The sequence below is a fragment of the Anopheles nili genome, chromosome 3, assembly GCF_943737925.1.
Source record: "Anopheles nili chromosome 3, idAnoNiliSN_F5_01, whole genome shotgun sequence".
Taxonomy (NCBI): Eukaryota; Metazoa; Arthropoda; class Insecta; order Diptera; family Culicidae; genus Anopheles; species Anopheles nili.
In genome coordinates, this window is record NC_071292.1 from 74,398,450 (window position 1) to 74,422,087 (window position 23,638).

Sequence of the window (23,638 nt, forward strand, 5' to 3'; positions counted from 1 at the left end):
GCATGGCAAAACGACGACGACGACGTGCTTTCTGCGGTTGCTTGAGCGCTTGCTAGCCGGCTTGGAAGGCAACCGTTTGTAATAATCATCACTCCGGGGGCGGTTCGTGCATATTTTGATTTTAATTTAGTACCAGCTGCCCCCGGGCAAAAGTAGGAACACCGGGTGTCCCGCACGCGCGAGGAAAACGTGGAAACGTGTTCTACGCGCTTCGTTGCGTGAACGAGCACGGGAAAACCGCAGGAAAGCATAAACCGGAAACGAGACGACATTTACTAATCAAACTTTTTCTCTCATTGCAGGGGTTTGGCTTTGCATCGATGGCTGTTACAATTAGGCCGGAGCTTCCCGTTCACATCGATTCGTTTTCTTTTCTCCACGACTGCGATCAACCATCGAATGAATTGTGGAGGCGCAAACATTAAAAGAATTTTAATAACGCAGTAAAAGTGGATGGGCGCTGGAAAAGCGATTGCCCACAAGCAGACATTCTTAGAAAGTACGGTAGTGAAAAGAAAAAAATGTGTCGCCTCTTATTCTCAAGAATGGTTTTTGAGAAGGAACGCGCGAGCAGGCACGTGTGCAATCACATTACGCCGGCATGGATGTGTAGAGAAATAAAATCGCGCATTCGTTTGTTTCCCTGTGACACGTATTAACTGTAACAAAGAAGACGATTTTTGAAAGTGTCTAGTAAAGTTTCTATGAGACATAAATTATATTTTTTCGCAGGCGAGTTTTATAAAATTTCGGATAATAAGCAACCCATGCACACATTTATTTGGTTTAGCCACTGCGAAGCCGAAAAAATCAAAGTCAACATATATTATTTTCCAGTCGGTAAAGTGACTGTGCTGGATTCAAGCTTAAAGGAAGACCGTTTTTTACACATCTACGTAGGATTAAAAGTTAAAACCGCCAACGGGTAGTTTGTTGTAAAGGCTTAAGTGTTGTTTTGCGGCAGTATGATTGTTTGAGAAAGAACATCGAACGACGTCAAATAAGACCTTTACTCGATGTTTTTTTTTAAATTGCTTTCAGCGGGGATAACGACAGTGACTTCGTCCGTGAACGACATGTGAAAAGTGTAGAAATCTAAGCGGACCTCGTTTGTACGGCTGTTTCTCAGACGTGGTGGGCCTCCCATCGGGGTGGATTTAAATAAGGTGTCCAAGTGTGAATAAATTCGATTTCTTCTAGTGTAATTTTGTGCGTATTAGCACATAGGTGTACGTGCGTGAGTGTGTTGGAGGTGTTCGGAAAAAGTGAAAGTTTGGAGTGTAACGTGAGTGTTTAAAAAACGTAGATAAGCAATGCGATTGGCGGCACGACTTATTCGTGTACGTAGGTGTCGATAAAAAGTGAACTTCTGCGCGGTGTCCGGAAGGGGCAGGTGGACCACAATTTCCACGCTGCATGCCTTGTCGAGGTGAATGAAGGCGAATAAGCTGGTGTAATAAGAAGCTAGACCCAACGGCATCATCGTCATCAGCATCCGCCTCATCATGGCGATGGAATGGATTACGGCAATAGATAAACGGTAAGTGTGGCTTGATTGATTACCCTTCGAAATCCTGACAGATCTTCAGGGATTTTGGGTTGGTGTGAAGTGAAAAATCTGTCCCAAGTGATTGGGAACATTATCGCTAAAGGATGCATCAAACGAAGCTATCTACCGATTTTTTGATCGCTCGGTTTTCGTTGTTTTTGGTTTAGCTGATTGATTCCAAATTTCTTGCTTTTGGATTCTCTAGATAAGACGTTGTGAATGAGTGGAATTTAAATATTTTAGTAGATTTTGCAGAAAGGAAAGTTCATAAATTTATATCCTTTCTTCAAGATGCCATTTGATTAAGACTCGGTTCAGGTGAAACTCAAATATTGTTCAAAAATTAGTGAAATCCAAAGTCATAATTGTTCCAACAGCAGATATAATTTCTTTAAAAAAAAATGACAGATAATATGATTTTACTAGCTCGGCTAGCTCTGTAGTGTACAGTTAGTTGAACATCGAAACAGACGTACAAAACCGAGTAGCAACAGGAGCTTTAGCACATTTTCATGTAAACCACAATTGTTCAGCTTTTATTATCAGCGTTTTTTGTGACTGAGCTGAATAAAAACAAACAGATCCCATTCGTTTAAAATCGCTGTTGGATTTTATTCATACGCCGTGGAATGTAGCCTTTAGAAAAAAAAAGACTTTCTGGCGCATTGTATGTGACGCAAAAAAAACTGTACGCTACTGTGGATTTCCTGAATCGACTGTAAATTAATGCGAAATGAATAACTTATCTGCCGAATGCGCGAAACGGAGAGATCCCGCAGTAAACGGTCAAGCTGTTAAGTTTATGAATGGTGGAAACGGGAGAAATTTAAAACACACGGCACAGTACGGAGATAAAGCTCATTTCTTTTGCTTTTTTATGGTTCCCGATTTCACTGCCCACTGGAATGGATTGAAACAATGAAAAAAGGTACAGCGGGAAAGCACATCGAAAGGGCTGTAATTTAATTCTCCCTTTGCCTGAAAATTTGCTACCTTTTCGGATTTTAAGTGAGAACATTGCTTTACCGTATCCGGTTTTATTTTTCTCGCGCAAATGCACGGAATTTTATTTTATATGCGTTCTTAATTATGCTTGAAGTGTTATCGTTTTCATAGATGATTAATTCCTTGCAATCGTTGTAAATGAATATTTCGGAATATGTTTTTAATATAACACTCTAAGGGCTTTTTAATTACTTTTGTGAAACAAAAAAACACTTTTGACACTTTTAAGAAACTTTTGTAAAATTATTGCTCTTTTATGCGCAGCGGTTTTCTTTAAGGGGTTTTCCCCTTTTGCAAACCGCATTGCCGTCTGTACAGTGGTTTTCGTGAGGTCGCTTTAAGGGCCTTGATTGGGCAGGCAGAGCATAGAGCCAATAAGCGTGAACTCAAGCTGTTGGCACCGAGGACATCCCAGAAGTTTTCACACTCAAGGCTCCATGGCCAGTCTTCTGGCACACGGCCGACGACGTCGGAAAATCTCAGCAATGTGCAAAGTTTTTCTCCCTCCAAAATTACAAGTGCCACTTCTCCTGCCGCATCTTGGATCCTAAGTGACGCGTGAGCAAAAAAATAAAAGGAAAGAGCTTCCCTTTCTACCCAGCCGAATAGAAGCAATGTCTCGATCCGCAGCTGAATCAATATTGATTGCGGCAAAGTTAATCGAAATTTGTGGCTACCTTTTGATATCTTCGTTGATTTCGAAATGGAACGATTTAAGCGCGCGACAGGCGTAGAATTTGATTGTCGAAGTTCCATCCTCGATTCGTATTATGCTTTGGGATACTGACGCGCGACGCCGTTACTGGTAAGAAAAGCGCTTTCGTGACGGAAAGTCGAGCTTGCGCTCGAGAAAACGTATGAGTAAATACAAGCGAAAATCGATTTTAAATCCCAACTCATCTCCGGCCTCGATGTCTTTTGTTCGAAGGTTTTGCTTGCAATGGAAGATTTTCTTTAAAATGTGTATTTTCCCGCACGCTCTCCTATTTCTTTGGGTAATCTTTTCGTACATTTCCCGCGGCCATCGTAGGCGATGACGACCGATGAGCGTGTCGCGTGGTATTTGCTGTAAGATTTTTCGAAATGTTTGCTCTAGTGATTGGCGCACCCGGCATCGAAGTTGTGAGTGTTCGTTCCTTTTTAAACCCACAGATAATATTGACAGTTTGCTAATTTTCTTGGCCAATCCGCTTATTATTGCGGTGTGTTTTGTGCATCTTTCGCGGGAAAATCTGACAGGAGACATTTCAAAATGGTCAAGTTTTTTAACGAGAATTCGCCTCAATCGATGCTAGAAATCAAACTTACATATTGTGATGATGATGTTGTTTTTTATGTATAATCATGATTATTAACGGACTCAATTTCCTCTGAAATTTTGTGAAAACAGTTGCTTCGTTGTGTCATTGTTGAGGGACAAACGTTATAGCGGAAAAAATAAGAAGAAGCATGCAAAAATGGCTTGTTAAGTATTCACCCCGCGGAAATATTACAATAAAAGTCGCAAAGGCTAGCTCTTTGCCTGGCAAATCGTTTTAACGAAATCAGCTATTTTCCTTGAAGAGTCACTTTACGAAGAATGTTGTACTGACTTTTCGCTACTGATCCAGGAGAATTGAAAGATGTAGGGAAAATAACGGAATAAAAAAGCTCGGAAGCATCGTATTTTGGACGAGTTTACTTTGGCAGTATTTCAAGCAGGTGCGGTTTTTTCCACATAGTGTTTAGTGATTTCCACATAGTGATAATCGATTGATATCCAGAAACCATCTCTATAGTATTTGAAATTCCGATTAAATCGTTCTATTACTATTGATTTCTGTTTTGTTTTGGATTTTTTCGCTTTCATCTCGCTCGTCCCGGAATGGAAATCGAAAAAAAACTCTCCAAAATCAGACGGTAGCACGTTCGATTGTTTAAAAAAGCTCAGCTTTTAAGATCGATTCAATATTTAAAGGTCTATGTTATCATCTTTTTGTTGCCATCTGCCGAACCGAAGATGTTTCAGAGGGTACACAAGATATTTTAATTTCATTCTGTTTCACGAAAGCGAATCTTCTCCTTCGCGATTGAAATGAACGACGACAATCATCTATATAAGAACAAATTTGATATTCATGGACAAAATAAAAGTGTAGTAAGTAAAACGTAATTTATAATCAGTTAATTTGCATTATCGATGATTAATGTTTAAATTTATCTAAATTTATTAATCGAACGAATGAATTTGGAGGAGATTTTGCCATGCGCACGTAGGATCACTTGTTAGCCAGAGTATGTTTAAAGCCCTTTTCGTAACCGATGACCACGAAGCTTCAAAAAACGCCGGTGTGTTGCAAACACATGAAAAAGCTTGCCTTTAGTTGAATTTATCCTGTTTCCCCAGTTCCATGCGAAACGGAAACGGTAGCAACCGGTTCTCGCACTGGTTCCGAGCCTAACTCCGGATGTTATGCCGCAAGCTTTATGGCCGAAGTTTCACACCAGGCAAGGATGTGTGACGGGAAAATCGGTCGGAATTCACACAACATCGTTTTCCAATTTGCACCGTACCGTGACGTTCCGGGACTGCGACAGATAACAACCACGTGCCGCGACTGTCAAAACACACACACGCACTACTGCTGCATTGGCTGTGGTAATGTTTCTGGCAAACAACTGTAGGTTGAGAAACTGAAAGGAAGATAGAGAAGGAGGAGCAACAAATCGAGCCACCAACAGGCTAACGTGTTTTTACGTGTCGTATTGTAGCTCCACGGTGAAGGAAAAAAATCTGACAAAATGTCCCGCCGACGGATGAAGGAAAAGCGCGCCATCTGGTGGAACCGACGAAACGGCAATCCGTACTATCAGTTCCGGAGTCAACCCAGCTGCTCCGTGATAACAGGAGCAGAATTTGCGAGCGTCAGCAGAGGAGCGCATCATCATCGAAGCTCGATCGTTACGTTCGAGCGAGACTCCGGAAACGACCTAAATGAACGTTTGTTCACCACCAGCGACTTGTGGTACAGGTGTTACTTTTCGAAATCTTCCACCTTATATGGCTAGACTTATCCTACGCAATGCAATGTGTGTCGAAAAACGAATGGGAAATTATGCATAGTTTTGTTATCTTGTACATGCGCCGAGCGTGTAATAGTTCGCAAAAAATATTTGTTTTGAAAAATTTTAGATAAAAATTCTTTCTAGAGCCTGGAGGTCGTCCTTCCAATAAAAGATTGGATGAAAATATAAAATAATAAATGCCTTCCGAGAAACTGGCACCGTATCTCGAATCATTAATTAAAATAGACTCTTGGGATTTAAAGCAAAATAAAAGATGAACAGTACGATCTGAACTCGGCATAAAAAATAAAACAGGCTAAGAATATGGTTTAGGGAAGAGCTTTTTTGTCGTCACTTAGATAATGGAAAAGATACTAAGCAAAGGTCAGGCTCTCTATTTGTAATGTCAATATAATTTATATACGAGAAAAAACTTTGCTACCGATGCACCATGTCGTTCCTTTCCGCCATCAATTTCCATCTCCTCGAAAGGACACGAAGTATCGCTCCACAAAATACCATCCCACTCACTCACACATGTTAATCTTAATAGCTGCTAAAGGTGACACTGGGTGGTGTACAAATAGAGGGAAAGAAAACAGCACCAAAAAATGCAAAACATTACATACAAAATTAAGAGAAAACGTCCCGAAAATGGAACTTGGGCTGCGCACCGCCAAAGCTTTCTGTGCCTAATAGTGCCACATCGCAAAGAGGGTGAGCTGAAGGAACAAAAAAACAGCATGCATGTATAAAAAGCATGGCAAAGTGAGACACAGAAAAGAAAAAAAGCAGAAGCTTCACAAAATAGCGCAACAGGGTCGTCTCGTTACAAACAAGACGAACCAGTGCGGTCCCTCGGAGCCAGCGTCAGCATTATCGTCGCCATCATCATCGCCATTTATGATACGAGCCGGCTTGTTCCTCCCGGTCCACGGAAGCCTTATGTCCTGCGTGGTGGGACTGGCAGGAAAATGTAGTGCCGGAGAGTCATAAAAACACCACCATGAGCTCGGGAGTAGCAAATGGGAGAAGAAAACCGCGGAAAAGTGACCCAACCCAGAGAAGCAACATGTAGCTTGCAAATAACGCCAGTGACAAGCAGCAACATACCGATTGGAAGGGCGTTGTTGGTGTTGGAAGGGAGGTCATTCGTCATGCCCGGCATGTCGGCCTTTGGGTAACGATTATGGCGAGGCCGTGTGGAAGTGAGAAAAGGAGCGAGAAGCGTGTTATGGCGAATAGGCTCGTCTTATCCATGGTCTATACCCGTGCTCTTTTGGGACTGATCGATGGAGCCACGGGTTCATAAATAATTATGGGTAGCTTTGTGTTTATTCCCTCGAAAACGACACACGTCGAAATGGATACTTCTCATTTAATGAAGCTTTCTTTGGTAATTTAAAACGCCCTGGTATTTATTAACAATGGTTTTTTTTTGCGGTTTTAGATGGCTTCTGTGAAGTTCTGTATGCTCTATGAAGTTTACAAATATAATGTTTACGACCAGTACCAGACCTCCAACCAAGATTGTGACAACGGATGAAGCATACGATTGCTTCATCTTTTTGTAGTAGAAAAGAAAGTGCAACGCAAAGTGTTTCTTGAATCATTTCAACCACCTCACTGCTCGCACGTCAATGTCGATCAGCTTCATAGTTTCCATAGGGCACCAGGACCTTTCGTTGATCTGTTGTCTGTGAGGCTTCTCCAACACACTCCAACACACATACACTGTCATTCAGTCAATGACCAAATAGAGGGTTACACCAGAAACAGGCCCGAATTCTCGGCGGTACGAATCCTGAACCCATAGCTATAAAACCCCAGCAACCATCGATCGGCGTCTAGGGCAGCCGGTTGGAGGAAGCGCCACTTCTCGAAAGGACGATATCCTTTCCAAAGGGTCTGGCACGATCCTTCTCGAAGCGCACATGTTTCGACGCGGCACGTCCGGGAAGCTTCTTAAGAGAGCTCGTTTTTATCTCGCATGCCATAGCGACCGGTTTCGTTTTATCTGTTCGATTATTAATTTTTCTACTGGACCGCCATATTTTCTGTACCGCCTTGAAGGATACGTGGAAACTTGTTACCAGCCGTGGGTGCCGAATGGCGACAAGAACAGAAAGAGGCTTAGAAGGAAAATTGATTCTTTTTGATCACCGGTCCTCCCCAACCAGAGCAGCCGATCGGAACCGGAAGGAACATGTTTAATTCTGCTGACGACCAAAAAACGACCGGTAATGCCCGAACCGTCTAAAACATGTATGTCCAATGTTTCCTTGGAGGGTTGCTTGTTTTTATTTTTCTGGTTTTATTTTCCCATAGCTCCTTTGGGCCAAACATGTACCAGATGGTCGATTAGAAGGGTGCTACTCGTAGTTAGTTGTTTGTCATAGCATACCGGTTTACCTGGTGGATCGGAGGCCAAAAAGGATTTAAAGTACGCGCTTGGATGAAAATAAAACACCAAAATTCAATGGAGGAAATATTCATTTCCGAACCATCTAACGCCCGGTTGCCTTGGTTCTTGAGGTGATGATTACCTTTCCGCTAGTCCAAAACACAAACAACCCTTAGCAGGTCTAACGGTGCTTAAGCTACTCTTTTTGCTGATGAAAATGAACATTCTGCTAGCTTTTGATGTTCGGATCACTTTCACTTCGGATTCGTTTGATCTCAGTACGAATCCGCATGGACGCGCGGGCGCAGCAGTTGAGTGGAAAATGTAATTCTTCACTTTTCCTGGTTGATTCCAAATGGTGGGTTGTTTCCCGGAGAACTCGTCACCATCGCTTCCTTGGTGACGATGTTAAGCAACCAACATGAAGTTGCCCCTTGTCAAATGTTTTGTGACCTTTGCGAAATGCATGATATTGTAGTTCCGATGCTTTGAGTAAAATGCTTTTGGGTTCGTGTATTTTTTTTGTAGTGCTTTCTTTTTTTTTAACAAAAGACAGAAATGTCAGTTCAAGTTATTTTTTGCAGATTACGTTATCTTTCAAATTAGCTTCTCCTTGAATGACCTGTTTCCAATTAATCAATCCAATATCATTAGGCTCCGTAGGAGTAATTGATCGATGACTGAAGTAGTGGTGCGTATCACTGCAAATATATGTCAAAATAAACGAATAAAACCCTTAGAGAAATATCCTGAATATATCCATGAAAGTGAATTGAAAATCGAAAATTCTGAAGGAGTAGCTGGATTATTACAAAATCAAGTAGATTTGATTTGAGAGCAATGTTGCTTTATTTTCTGGGTTTCGAGGACTGCCTTACCCTAAATACACGCGCTTTAGGATCCGACGAAACATCGCAGTAATGGCCGCGGTCAATCGATAATAGCGATAATTGTATTGGTACCGGATGAAAAATGTCCCTTGTTATTTAATGATATCGAGTTTATGAGCCATTTTGCTGCCAGTGACCAATCGCCGCGACGCGCGTCCATGTGAAAGGATGTTCATGTTTCTTGTTTCCTTGATTTGGAGACTATGATGATCTATCATTTATTTGTGTGAGTGTGTGTATTCACTCTGCTGCTGCTAGAAACGTTGGGAAAATGATTGGTTGCGTGAAAAATTGGTGTGAAAAATTGGAAGTAATTCATTGTCATCGCATAATACAATGAGGTTGTTTTCCCGATCCAAAAAAAGGGAATATTTGAAAAGTTTTCTGAGTTGTTTTTAATCGATATAGTCGTAAGATATAGTTATCCAACCCTCTTAGCAATAAGTTATATCTTCAACTGTTAGATGTTGCACAAATGGCGGATCCAACGGCTATTTCTGTGCTTGTAATAATTAGTTATTGGAAATCGGATCACCGTTGCTACTAATGGCGTTGTACCATGTCTAGGGCTCAACACCTTACTGTGACGATAGCAACGGGTCAAGCTGGACCCCATTAGCGTTCGGGCATTTGTGGCTAGCTATCCATTAGCTCCGTTTTATCGCAAAACCCTCCCTAAAAATAAAAGGTACCGCCCAACGACGGAATAATCGATAATTTGTTGCACTCTAGGAAATGGTTAGGTTCCTTTCTTTCTGATCCCACGTTTGAAGGTACGTTCTTTGGCATCGGTTTGATTGACAGATTGCTAACCTTCAACTGGCCTAGAAGCCCCTGGAGTGTAGGAGGGTCATCCAGGGTCGCAAAGTGTCGGTCGTTCTTGAAAACAAAACACAATATTTATCATCCTGGTTGACACAGCCTAGAAGGAGGGGTTACACTTTTATACCTCTTTGGCGTATCGAGCTGTTATTGGGAAAAAATGGAGGGCTCATTTGATGGAAATGATGGAAGTCGATTCGTCAGTTCATCAAAAGCGGCTTGATTGCAGTACAGTTACAAGATTTACTGGAAGTATCATATAAAAGAGCAAAAATGCTACCGTGGATATGGTTTTGTGTACAAGATTTTATTAGTTAATAAGAAAAGTAAACAGTGTATATACATCCATTCCACAACTATTGCTGTTGATAACTCCCTCTTTGTGTCGTTTTGAGAAACTGTCGTTCGTTCACAATAAAAATTACTCCTTTTAACTACTTCTCATAAAGTACCTGATTCGCATCGGCTACTGGATCAAGGGAAGAGGGAAGTAGTAAATAGCAAAGAAAATAAAAAAACGGGTATCAAATTTAAACGTGCACACACACCCCTTTTTCCAGCCTGCCCAGACTGCGGCCCCTTAAGGAAATGGGCAATTTTCCGCCCGGTTCGCATCAAAAGCATAATCATCATTTTTATCCTTTCTCGTTCCAACGCACTCCTTTCTCTCACACTCGGCTGGTGGAAAGGATCCACGGAGTGGAATGTTCGATGGCGTTATTCTCAATCACGATGATCAACATCGCTGCGAACTCCAGCCAATGGGCTGTATGGTTCGTCTCCGTAATGAGTGAAGCAGACCTAGGTCACCTTTACGGTATGACAATTTTTTCCGATTTTCTTTCAAGTAGCTGTGCCGTGGTCCACCGACATCGAAAAACGTTTCGTCGGGTACCCGAAACGAAATGAAAGTAAAATGAAGCTTTGATTGTCGGGAAAAAGGGCGGGTGGCAAAGAGCTTTTGGTTTCGGCAAGGTATCATTGGAGCATTTTTTTCAGCCCTCCATCGATTTACCGGAGCTTTCGTGCGGTGAAACGGATCGAGAAGGATCATCATTTCTTATGGTCACCAATAATTTCCAATGCGCTGGCAATAATCCACCTGAAGCCACACCCTTCTTCCGTTTCGAGCCGTATATAATCACCAACGGTGTAACCCTTTCCTTCCGGATCTGGTGCGGCTTCTTGCATCCTTCGGGGTGGTCAGAGTTTCGAGGCACATGGACCCATGAGACATACGCGCAAGGGTCGGAAATCGTTGGGAGGTTGGGCAACGACAGAATCTATTTCTTCAACCTGCGAGAAAGGAAAAACCTTGGCTAACATGCTGCATTCCGGACCGTTGTTTTGCTGTTTTATCACCGGGCGAGCAACACTTGAAGGTACTAAGGGACGCGCACAGCTGGAGCGCCACCAGCAGTTGGTGGAAAATTGAGATTTATTGTTATGTTCACCCCTCCCGCGGGGTGAGCGAAATCTAGAGATGGGTTTTGTATTTTTCTTCTTCCTGGTGTTACGCTTATAGTCCCTGGAAAACCTTTTGCGTATCTCACCCCTCGGGAGGGCACAACTTATGTACGATGGTTTGTGCTCGAGGAATTCCCCGAGAAAAGCATAACAATTTTCGTGCTTCCAATGTGAGTCAGCGGAAAACTTTAGCAAATCGGGACGAAAAAGTTGAAAAGAGTTTGAACTTGGCTTTCGAATAGTGAATGTCCTTTGGGCATGCTTCTGTTATTGGCATGGAAACATAACCCAACGTAGCGGGCATAAGTGTGCGATAATTTGCTTTCCCATAACCTATCCGATGGAGCCGATTGCATCATTCGAGGTTTCTTTGGTGGTCAAAGGTGGGCGATGAGTGAGCTTATGAGCATCAGATTGCGGTAAGTTTTCTTTTTTGTAAACGCGGAAACCACATCAATTTCCCATGCGAGAGAATGTGGAAGTAATTGACAATTTAGCACATGATTGTGATTTGTTGATTGTGGTCGTCGTAGTGCCAATACGCATGTCGCAAGTGTATCTGAGGAATTGCATTCAAGAAACTTTCTTCCTTATACAGAAGAAAGTTGCTTTTTTACGAATGGAATGCTATAAAATATGACTTTCTGACATTTAATCATTGATATGTTTATTTAACTATCATTCATTTAGTCAACTATACACTATTGATTCACTATTCATTTAGTTAACATCAAAAAAACGTTACTTTCAAGCATTTATTGAGTTGAAACAAAATTAAAACGATTAAAATTAGTTTAATTTTTTATTCAATATATCCATAGTATTTACACCAGCATCAACGTTTTCTGACAAACCGACACGAAATCAATGTGTTTTTCGTACAAACCTTGGAAAATCTTTCTCGTTGTGGATTTTCGCAGAGTTTTCATTCATCGTTAATTACCGCTCCCCGGGGACTCCGTTTGCCAAGCAATACAAAAGCTGTTGGCGGAAAAAAGGATCCCTTGCTTGGGTTGCCTTCTTTCCGGGTTGGCGTGAGATGCGTCACGAAGCCCTGGTAGCTTTGAAATTTCGTCTTTCCACACAGACCGTGATGTGGCGCATTTCTCTGTTTTTGTTGTTGCTCGGAGTAAATCGCAAAAATAGGTATTTGTTTGCGTAAATGGTTTTCCTATTTTTAGTTCCGAACCGAGACGAGTTGAGAGACATGATCCGGTCAGTATATTGGCATCCATTGCTCTTCTCTACTTACGAATCGGTTGCCCCGTTGAATGGTTGGAGAATCAGTTTGAAATGGATACTAAAAATAACCCACCAAATAATACCACCTCCAGGCCAGAAGTCTTTCCACAAAACGAAGAAAATCCTTTCAAGGCTTTTATTTGTAGTCGAATCAAACAATAATTCGACGGCGTGCCGATGGCCCCAACTGCCAACGGCTTATGGAAGGCTTTTCTTTCGATTTCGTTAGCGGGGGGTGATGTTGCATTGAGAAGGCGAACTGTGGCGTTGGCGGGTCTTAAGACTAATGTTAAAGTTGAAAACAATACATCCTCAAAACAAAAGTTTATATCCAACTCAATATTGTTTTTTCGTATTATAATTATTCTTAAATCATCTTAAAAGGTTCTTTCAATACAAAGAAAAGGCAAGGAAAAGAAAGAAAATATTAGACAGTAACATTTCTCAGCTTTTAAGAGCTTGCAAACGCCAAAGAGCAACATGTGGTTGTTGGTCTTAAGTTGTTGTTCTGTCAGTTCAGTTGAATTCCTCTCGGTGCTCCTGGGGCAAAAAATATGTTTAAAAAAAGCAAGCGAAACTCCCATTCAGAATCCCTGCTTGTTCGCGTTGTCAGTTGTTCACCACCCAATGAAGTTGATTAGATTACGCTCACATGCACCAGCAAAGGATACAAAGACTAGAAAACGAATACAGAAAATAAAACACACGCAAGCATTCGAAGCAGACAAATGGAACCGAGTGAAAACCCCGAATTCTCTTGAGTACCGTTTTTCGACGTCTCATGAGCCTCGACAAGAGTGATCGATCGAACGAAATGCGCTAGCCCAACCGAGCGGAAAGTGATTATCCTTTCACATGATTGCCTCACTTCGGCCGTAAGTGCCGAACGTCGTTTAGCACCGGAGTACGGCCCATTTTCGGGTTTTGGATGGTAAAAAAGCAAACTCCCATCCTAATTTGGCGAGTTCTTCTTACCTCTTTGATGCAGCAAGCACAAGCTGGATTTCATTTCAGTTTCTGACTATCTTTCAGAATTGTGTTATGCTGCTTGTTTCTGTAAGCTCTCAAATGATGTTTTCGTATGTTGGTTGATAAAAATCACCGTCCGTCTCATTTGTGACGGCAGAAGTATTGAGTTTTTGGTGTGGCAGGAATCACTCCATGTCAAAGGAGACACTAAACAAGATTGGCTCCTGGAATGAAAATTAATTCAATAAAACATACCGCTCCGGCATACGCGGGCCGGAACTGCTGAGGGATGGTAGATTATTTTAGGAACAAACATTTGACAATAGCGTGATCAAGGAGCGCGATGGGGCAGCCCTGCGGAGCAAATTAATTCAAGTGTCTTCGTTGCTCGAGAACGGTAGCGCGTCTTTGCTTGAGGCGAACATTCCGGCAAAGGAGCCTTTGGTTTGGGCGGTAGCATCCGGGTTTCCGGCGAGGCAGATATGGTATTCTTTTTCTCCAAAAACCCGTGAGAAAAACCGAGAGAGTGGTTTGGAACAGGGTGGGTAGGTATGAAGCGTGACTTCATTCTTATCCGGTACTTTTCTTTGTATTATTTGTGGAATTGCTTTTATATCCAGTGGTTTGTTGTTGAGCGGTTTTATGCTCTTTGTTTGGAGTTTTGCAAAAAATCGGCAAAGTCATGTCAATCTAATATTCTGCACATTTGTTCGATTTTTTTTGAACAATTTTCATGTTTGTCCTTTGTTGCACGTTGTCTCCGATTAAGAGTTCAATAAGGTGGCTAAACCCATAAAAATGCCATAGGTTTCATCAGTTAAGCTGATCAAACAGTCCATCATCATCGAGCTGGAAAAAGACGTATTTGTACTTTTGTCCAACTACTGCTGGCGTTTCTCGCACACGAAAGGATAGAAGAAGCAATTTAAGGCTCGCGTTGTGCCACGTTATCTAAAGGTCAGCCGAGTATGACTGTATATAGGCCAGGAACGACGAATGCTTACGGATGTCCGTTAAAGGCAGTCAGCCTCATCGTAGACTCGTTTACAGACCACAACCATCCTATTCACCCTAACCGAGGGCTAGTGTGAATGGATGTCATTAAAAATCTGGCTACACGAGTGACATAATTTTATGGCCTTTCGAGTGTACCGTCATTAAATCATCAGCTGCTTGAAAGGGCTGGAAAAACTTTACATGATAATTTTATTCTACCCAAAACGAGCTAATATTGAGTGAATAAAATTACCTTTCTCGAGAAAGCAGTTAAAGGATTTCTGGTGACTTTTTGCTGTTATTTTTCAGGAGCAAGGTTTGTATTATGTATTGATATCATCAAAGATACTTCATGACAAATGTCAAAATAAATACTACACGCCTTTTTGATTCACTGTAACTGTTTCATCGGATGTCGAGGAATTGAAAAAAAAAACTCATCCGGCTCAAAAAGAGGAAAAGAAAATAAATCCTTTAATTTTCCCAGCATCAACTGGTGCTTTTTCGTGAGATATTTTTATCCTAACCATTATTTCACTACTGCTCTCTATCTATACAATCTGCATGCTGCCAGGACCACGGTGGCATCGGTTGCATAGCATTGGGTTTCTACTGAGTTTCGTATAAAAATACATTTTGTACGTCCGGTGGCATCAGATGGGAGACCACTTCTACACCCATGTTCTGTTCTTTCGCACCACAAATGACCGACGTTATTTCGTTTTCTCACTGCTGGCAACGGGGTTGCTTCCTTTTAATTCCTTGTTGTTTCCCATTTTTTCCGGCTTTAGTACAGGTTTTCTTTTTTTAGAGAGCTAAGGTCAAGCATAATTTTTATTCTTTCACCTCATTGCCGCAAAATTCGCCCAAGGCGGTTAGCTGAGTGTGCTTCCGGGCAACAGAAGAAAGGCATTCAAAGTTGCTGCGAAATTGAAATAATGCCATAATGGTGTCGGAACAATAGAATGCGGATGCTTTTTTTCCTCTTCTATATTTCATAATCATGCCTCGAGATGAATGTGCAGTCTGTGGTAGATTTATATTTTTCAGCAATGCAATCTCAGATAACCATTTGGAAAAAATGAGATGGGGAATAAAACCTATGATGAAAAGCAGAAACTGATCTGTCGCATAGAATAGACATTTTAGTTACGCTGTCAAACAGTGAAATCAGTTGAAACCTGTCAAAGCTTTTCTTTTTTCCTTTGACAAAGTTTGTAGCCATTTTGAAAACATTTAATACTGTAAGCAGAAGGAAAAAAAATGGCACCGTTTGTCGGTGGCAAAATAATTTGAAAATAATATTAGCAGATCTGGACCAATTTTCCGCCACAGCCTTCTCAGAATGTACACCGAATCCTTGCACAGTTCGCACCATCAATCATGTACCAACCTTTTCTCGGCATCGGTGGAAAAGCCCTGGAACAATCGGATCGGGGGACAATCGACATAAATAAAACAGATTTTTATCGTTCGGCTTGTCGCTCGAAATTTGTCCATCGTTTTTATCACCCTCTCGCAATACTTACCTTTTTCCATCGATTCGATGTTTTCTTTTTTGGTACTGGTAAAAAACAGAGAGCTTTCCAAAGTGTGGGACTTTGGCGACACATCTTCTAAACACCGTCGAAAAGGTCGACGGTGGAGGCGAACGCACGCGTGCTGTGAAATATTCATTTATGATAATGCGAGGATATATTTCTACCATAAAATCCGACTTTCTTTCTCGAGGTAGAGGCGAATCAAGTGCTCGTATCTACGTTGTCTACGTTGTCTACCATTTTAGAATGTCGCCCTATCGGCAGACGGTGATTTGAGCGGATCAGTTATGCTTCTCAAACTTTACGGGGGTTGCTTTTTCAGCTCCACCGTAGCAATCCAGCATACATTATGCGACTAAGGTACTTCTCTCTTTTACTCAGACACCACCACCCTCTAGTCCTTTGGGGTGACCACGAGCAATCGATTAATGCGCGTGATATCGTTTTGATGCGTACATATGTTCGATTTGCATGTAAAATGGAGAGGGCCGACGATTTGCCGAAGACAGCCTTCGCTGAAGATGTTCGCGCGATGCTACAAATTGAGCATGTGAATAAGACGCTTCTGAGTTGGTTCGTAGAAATGAGCTTTTTGCTTGTAAGTCGTGTCGTTGCAAGAAATCCTGCGTACGAAGGAGGGAGAAAATTTATGCAAATATTTGAGCAAAATTAAAATCCTCGCAATTCACAATATTGCACCCGTGGTAAGCCATGGTGGACGGGAAATTAGTGTGAGTCCCGCTTGCTTTGACAGGAAATTAGTGTGAGCCATCGTTCTCCTATGCGCGTGGATGATTAATTCTGGCGATTTCGTACACATGTCTCTGTCACGAGGGTCGTGTGTTTGTGTTCCATGTCGACCAGGGTATGGTGTAGCCATATTTCAGAACTTTTTGCGTGTGATCCGTCTCCCAGAGGAGCACTTTGGCGGAGTGGCCTAAGCTCCCGGATAAAGTGTTTAATCGCGTCTGGGCGGGGTTGGAAAATTTATGTTCCAACCAGACACCCGGTGTCCGTTGGTTGGCGATTGATTGATTTCACGTACGCCGCGTGAACAGCGGCTAAAAGCGATGGCGAGAAATATATCGTTCGATCGGGATGGTACAATTCCGAAGGAATCAAAATAAAACATAACTGACGAACAAAACAGCTGTGGATGGTAAACATGTGTGGAACGGTAAAACTGAGTTATGAGATCCATAAATCAATGATGCTTAGTGAAATATGGTTTGGGTGGAGGGAACAAAATTATCGTTCTTGAATCGGTAACTTATAAGTTGAAATTTTAGATCGATTAACTTGCAGTACATTACATATTCAATTGCTTGTAAATTAACCGAAATGAATATTATTAAAAAGAATGACATTGGATGTAATTCACTAATACGATTCAATATTTAGTCGTCAAATTGGTAACAAAATTCTCCTACAGTACCCATGCCACAAAAAAGTTTAAATTCAATTTTAATTTCATTTCAAAACTCCAACTCGACTCCGGAACACACACATACCCTTGAGATCAAGTCACTTGGTACGGTTCACCGGCATGCTAAGCTGAGCAACCATAATGCCATCCGTCTCGGCTCGTGTGGGCTTGGCTCAGCAGGTTCTAAAATAAACCCCATGCAATGTTGGTGGCGTTTGTGGCAGTTGTCGCAAACATAAGCAGCCTGAAGACACGCCGTCGCTGACTTGCCTCCGTTTGGGCGGTTATCCTTTGGGGTATGTTTTCCCAGTCCCTTCTACACGGGTTCTTTTGGTGAGAGAGGACTTGGTTTTTTGTATGTGTTACAACGTGATGAAGAATTTCTCCGCCTTTCGAGCGTGCAAGTGAACATATTACCCTGTTATCCTAATATTGTACGCAACGAACTCATGCCCTGGAGGAGATAATTTTCCCACTCACCACCAAACGAGGGTGTTTGGTGATCAAAGGTAAAGCTAGGATTTGTTTCCGTTGCTGTGAAAAATTAGTATAAAGCAGTAGAAGTTTTTTTAACACGACCCTGATGTAAACAATTCTAACGGACTCGGTTTGAATAATTCAAGTCAATACAGTAATGCATATTATATGCTTTATTAAATTGTTTTCTCAATCTTCTCGGGGTATAAATTTAAGAGCGTTCGCATGTTCTACGTAGTTTTGTTCTTAACCGAGCAGACCTGAAATGCAACCGAGCAGACCTGAAATGATACATTTTGTAGTACTTTTAACAAACGAAGAACTTGCGCCTAAAAATTAATTTTCTTCCTTCCAGGCCTTGTGACCGGAATTTACGTGACTGCGAGCTGATATCCTGTCGGCTGCGGCGAGTGGAACCACTCTGCAGATTGCCGGGATCTGCCCTTCAACAGCTAGCCATGTGCGGTTTCTACGAGGACCTAGAGAAGGGTGTAACGTGTAAGTATATCTGCGCCGCTTCAAGCATAGGTTCATCTGAATTTCGTGTTACTTGACTACTATTGCTTTTTACAGTATTTCGAGCCGGTGAGCAGGGACGCTACTGGTACGCCGTACTGGGAGGCCAGCTGGAGGTCCGATATCACGCTGCTGACACGAAGGATGGGAAGGTAAGATACTGAAGAAAACGATACTGCTAAAACTGCTGTCCATCGAATTTCGTTCGAGGATCCCATAGATACTGCTTTCAAGCCAAGGTATTTGTTTCCTTCTATTCTTTTGGTTACCAACGTTGACTCAGGTCAGATGGATGGAATAAGTTTTTCAAAGCATTCTACCGCATTCCTGTGGAATTTGCGTGGTGTACCACTGAGCCATGTTGGCAGGAGTAGAAATCAAACCCATGGTACCCTTACCAAAAAACAGGACTCCGTGTCTGGACTTGATGGGCAGTGTATACCCTTTGCGTTTTACCAGAATGGGTCACAGGTCTCATGAATTAGTTAGAGCATTAAACCGTTACTTTTTGCCAGTGAAGTTTTTGAGTTTTCCCCACATGGTGTCAGGTTTGTTGTTATGTTAAGAACGTAACTACGAGGAATCCACTCGCTTAGCCACACAGTTGGTTGGTCCAAAACGTTATCATTATCGTGTGCTGTTCGGGCTTCCCGTAACGAGCCGAAATCAAAGATTTTCTTTTCCGTGTGCTTACTTAATGGCATCCGCTTTTTGCGGAACAATGATACACATCGCAGTCGGATTATGGAAAGCTTTTTCTTATAGTAAGCTTAGATTTACGCTCACAATACAAGGCGAAGGTGTTGGTTCCTCTTTTTTTCGAAGGTCTTCAGATGAACGATTTTGGCAAACGAAGCTGCCCTTTCGGGCTTAATTCGGCTAGCGCATACTTTTGAGCGTTATAGGCGCGAAAAATAGCGGTTGTTTACGACGTGGGGTAGCCGTTTTGCGGGTAAATTTGAAATTCATGAGTCCTTTCAGCTTGATCCCTGGTCGGGAAGTAATCCGAACGTTTTATTCAGTCTGTGTCACGACGTTGGGTGAATCCACATTTGCCCGTCAGTGGCGCGATCCTGCTACCAGGAAAAGGTTTTCTCTCACACAGAAGTCACGAGAGAGCTGGGACATAATGTTTGAACGTTTCGTCTGATCACAATAGACACGCACGAGTTGCTCTACAGAAGGCACCACAACCGATGTCAATGTGTCGCTGGGCGAATGGCTGTATACTGTTTCACATATAATGCACGACCGACTCTTCCGTCAATCAATACGGCCTGTTTGCTGATGCTGTGCGAGCTGCTCCCGGGCAGCTCAAGTAACGAGTTGATTGTAATGTTTTTTCTCTCTTTCTCTCTTGATCCCTTGGGGTCGATGTAAAACAAACGACATCACAACAACGGTGTCGTCTTTCAGCACTCCATCGGAGGTGGAAGGGCCTAGTAGTTCGATGGTTCCACGTGGTATTGCTTCACGCTTGAACCACGGTCCATGTGTACTGCTGCCTGGATCGAGGTGAAGTGGTTGCCCCTTTTGAGGTTCACATTTCACTCAACCGAGACTATGATGCCATCTACCCGCAACGCAATCCTAGAGGGAACGATCGGATGGATCGACATGTTTGGTTCGTTGCAAACGACACCGAGCGTGTTCCGCGTTCAATGTCTGGCTGTATCCTGAAGAACGTTCCCTCCTTAATCCGCTGGGACGAGCAATTAATTAACATCTTGAAAACTCCTAACTGGGTGGCAACATTCCTATCAAAACCAAAGGAATCCAAGGGCCCCAATGTGGGGGTTTGGATTCGATTGAAGTTGATTAGCGTGGTGTCGAAGCAAATTGCTTGACACTGTGCGTTTGTAGCTGGCATTGTCACGAGTTCATACAAACGACCAGCAGCAGGACTGCGGGTCAGCCGACTGGCAATGATTCAACCCAATCAGCGCACTGTGTGCACAAGATACGGCGCAAAAAGTGCCCGCCAAGAACGCACGCTAATCAAGCTCAATCAATATAAAACCTCGAGTAACGGAGCACTCGCTCACGGTCAATTAACACAGCCTGGACACAGAATCGGTAGCCTGCCGGTTCGCTCACTAATTGTAAGCGGAAATTTACCCATAACCTTGGACGATTTTTTGGAACACAGCCTCAGTCTTCGCTGCTAAAGGCGTAGATTTTTTTAAAGGTTTTTTTTCTGCTTTCTTTACCGTTTGAAGCGTTACATTATTGTTCGTCACGGATCTACGCACGCTCCACGCTGTTATACGTTACTCTACGATCCCTGTTGGTGTTAGATGGAAAGGCATTTGGTCATAGTGGCATCGTGTCATCGTTTCGGGTAACGTTCCCCACCGGAAAGAGATTACACTCGAGCGGACGTGACCTCACGTAATCGGAGCACTTCCGATGGGAAGATGAATAGGCTACATCTATGCCACACAGTGCCTGTTGGTTTTGGCATTGCTTGAAACTGCTGTGTTAAGGGGAAAATGGGAAAGAGACTCACCCAATCATGTCATGAAAATGTTTTATTTAGTGCGTCTAGTAACAGTTTGATATACTGATGCTTTAGAGCCAGATTTGAGCTGCATATCTCCTAGTCTTGAGAAGATCATAAAGAAAAAAACGTGTTTTGGACGTTGTCAATATTTGTCGGGAAAACTCATCTGGAATTGAAGTAACAATAAAACATGACGCATGGAATGGGTTTCTGGTGTCCGTTTGCATGCATCGGTATAAATGTGAAAACTGTGGCTCGTGGTCTATTTTTAGGGTTTCACTTGTTTCACAAAGCACTAGCTGCCGTCTTCCGCACTGTTAGATCTGGTACTGAAAATGAATCACTTGCACTAACGATATTTTTCCACCGGAAACCCACGCTGCCAGTGGCAGACGTTGGGAGGAATTTTTGGGTGCGTTCAACAAAAAGCAACATTGTCCACGCTGTACGTCCTGGCGCGCTCTGGCAAGGCCTCTGGTAGCCTTATTCCCTGGACGTTGGCCTGGAACCGGATCGGGTTATTACTGGCATTGTTTGTTTATTTGTCAAACAACGTTTTCGTTCGCTCGCTACGTTTTCACGTTCCCGGTACTCCACGAGGTGTAATTTCCTTTTGCACTTCCGTAATTTCCCGCTTTCTGACACTCGCCAGCGCACAAGGATGGAAGCGGCTGGTTTCGAGAGCAGCTACCTTAGTTTTTTGTTTCGGTTTCCTCGGGATTTGTTCACTCTCGTTTGCACTGTGATAGCGCATACGAACGCTCGAGAGAAACCACGAGCCGCAGTAAATCCCTTTAGGTCTGGTGAATCTGAGCGAGATTTTAGCGTCTAATATTTTGTTGTTTACGCAAATGTATCACTTTACCGCCCATCTTCGTAGTCATCTATGTTTTCGTTTTTGCTCGGTGTTTATACCGTCCTAAGCGAGCGCGATCGTTGCCCTAGCGTGACTTGTTACAGCTAAAATGTAAAATGCCCTGCACTGTCGGATGAGATTTTCACAATGTTTTTTTCGCTCTACGCATGCTTGCAGGTGTAGGTGTAGCAGCTAGATCGTAGAAAGGATGGTTCTCTTTTGTATGATTGACCTGTTAACGAAGCCGTTTTTGTTGTTACTAAAGTACATGTGCTTGCGAAATAGATTTCAAACTTATGAGATATAAAAGAAAATGAGAGAAATGGTGAGAATATTTAATCAATTTCATATACCCGTAAAACGTTAATGACTTTAACTTGCTTAACAACATTTCGTTTCGACGCATGTGGTAGTATATCAGTCTTATGACATGAAGTCAGTCAGCGAAGGTATATGAAATCATAAATTCAAAGCTTCAAATATTAGATAGATGCCCAGATGTGTGATTTTTTTTATCAACTTTTACTTATCGTTACAACATTTGAGGTGCTAAAGAGCTACTCTATACTTCTTCCATTGCCCTAGAGTAGATTTACTAGCATGAGAATGTTCGCGATCAAAAATTTCCTAGCTCTATAAACAAGCTCAGACAGAGTATGTGAGAGAGTTTTTCTTTTGTTTTCTTGTATGAGTCATTGTACTGTATTGCGCTATGTGCATCTGAGAGTATAAACCATAACGCGCCGAAGTATGCAAACGGCAGTTTAATGTAAACTTTCCATGCAGAATCTTTCTATCAGTGGTGCTATAGAAGAGTGAGATAGAGACACGGTGTACTTGCCGTATTTCAGTATAGTCCCAGGTTAAGATCATTTCAATGCATCAGAAGCAACGACGGCTTCGAAAACCGGAACAATACATTCTGTTGCCAACTCCCACTCGTTCCTGAGAAGTGTAAAATATTGCACTAATTCTCGTTCTTTCTCTTGAATATACTGGATAGAATCGATTGCCACTTTCAATCGTCGCTGTGGTTAAGTTTTCAACACCTTCTAAAGGTAGTGGAACATACCCGCCAAAGAGCACTCTGCCATTTCTCAATCCCCACGCGGTAGTGAGCCAATAATCGGCATGATGAAATTGTAGCCGGCCGTTCAGTTGTATTCGTTCATTCGAGGTGTTTCCTCCGGTACTGGTTAGGTCCTCGACAAAATCAAGCCGCAGGCTTCCATCAACACCGAGCAGTTGCGTTAAGGATAGCGTTCGTCGACGGTGGTGGGCAAACAAAGCAAATGATGGCGTGCGCTGATGTTTGTACTGATATAAATTCAATTATGAAATTAATTCGCTCCTATTAGGCAATCAACTGCACATTATTTCCCTCCGTTCTTATTTCTTCATCTTTTCCTTCCGCTGCTCTTCAGAGGGTCTGGCTAGGAGCAGCTTCTTCTTAAGAGAAAGAGAGAGAGTCGAACAAATTTGCTTCATCCAGGGAACGGCAATTATGTCTGGAACGCCGCTTGGTTCGCTTATGCGCCAGACGTTTCGGAACGTAAAGTAGCTGTTTCTGGAAACGATCTACGACGATTCTCGAAATCCTGCTTTAACCAGAGAGCACGTCATTATTACTCACAGTTTGTATCGTCTGACTCCGTGTCCTTTTACGTTACAGCAAAATCATAATGTTGAATGTCGCATTATGCTACGGCTTTGCCAGTTCGACGAAAGGTATCGCTTCGGTGCGGGAATTTATTTGATTATATACACGAAACCAGGGAGCCATACGATTTCCAGCTGGTTGGCGTTGTTTGATGGTGGAACAAATTTGGATGGATCAGCTCAGATATGCTAATGAGCGGTGGGGGCACGTGGCAAATATTCAAGCATGATTTGCAGCCCAACCTAGCGATGCGTGGATAAATTCGCGGAA

General features: G+C 42.5%; 1 protein-coding gene across 1 annotated transcript in view; it reads left to right on the forward strand.

The window, feature by feature from the left end:
• The first annotated feature begins 1,499 nt into the window (after positions 1-1,499).
• Positions 1,500-23,638, forward strand: part of LOC128726550 (rap guanine nucleotide exchange factor 4) — an 83,846-nt gene continuing 61,707 nt past the window's right edge. Inside the window, exons 1-3 of the mRNA XM_053820365.1 lie at positions 1,500-1,540; positions 18,189-18,331; positions 18,407-18,501. Of these exons, the coding sequence (XP_053676340.1) occupies positions 1,506-1,540; positions 18,189-18,331; positions 18,407-18,501 (273 nt within the window). The 5' untranslated portion in view covers positions 1,500-1,505. The remainder of the gene's footprint in view (positions 1,541-18,188; positions 18,332-18,406; positions 18,502-23,638) is intronic.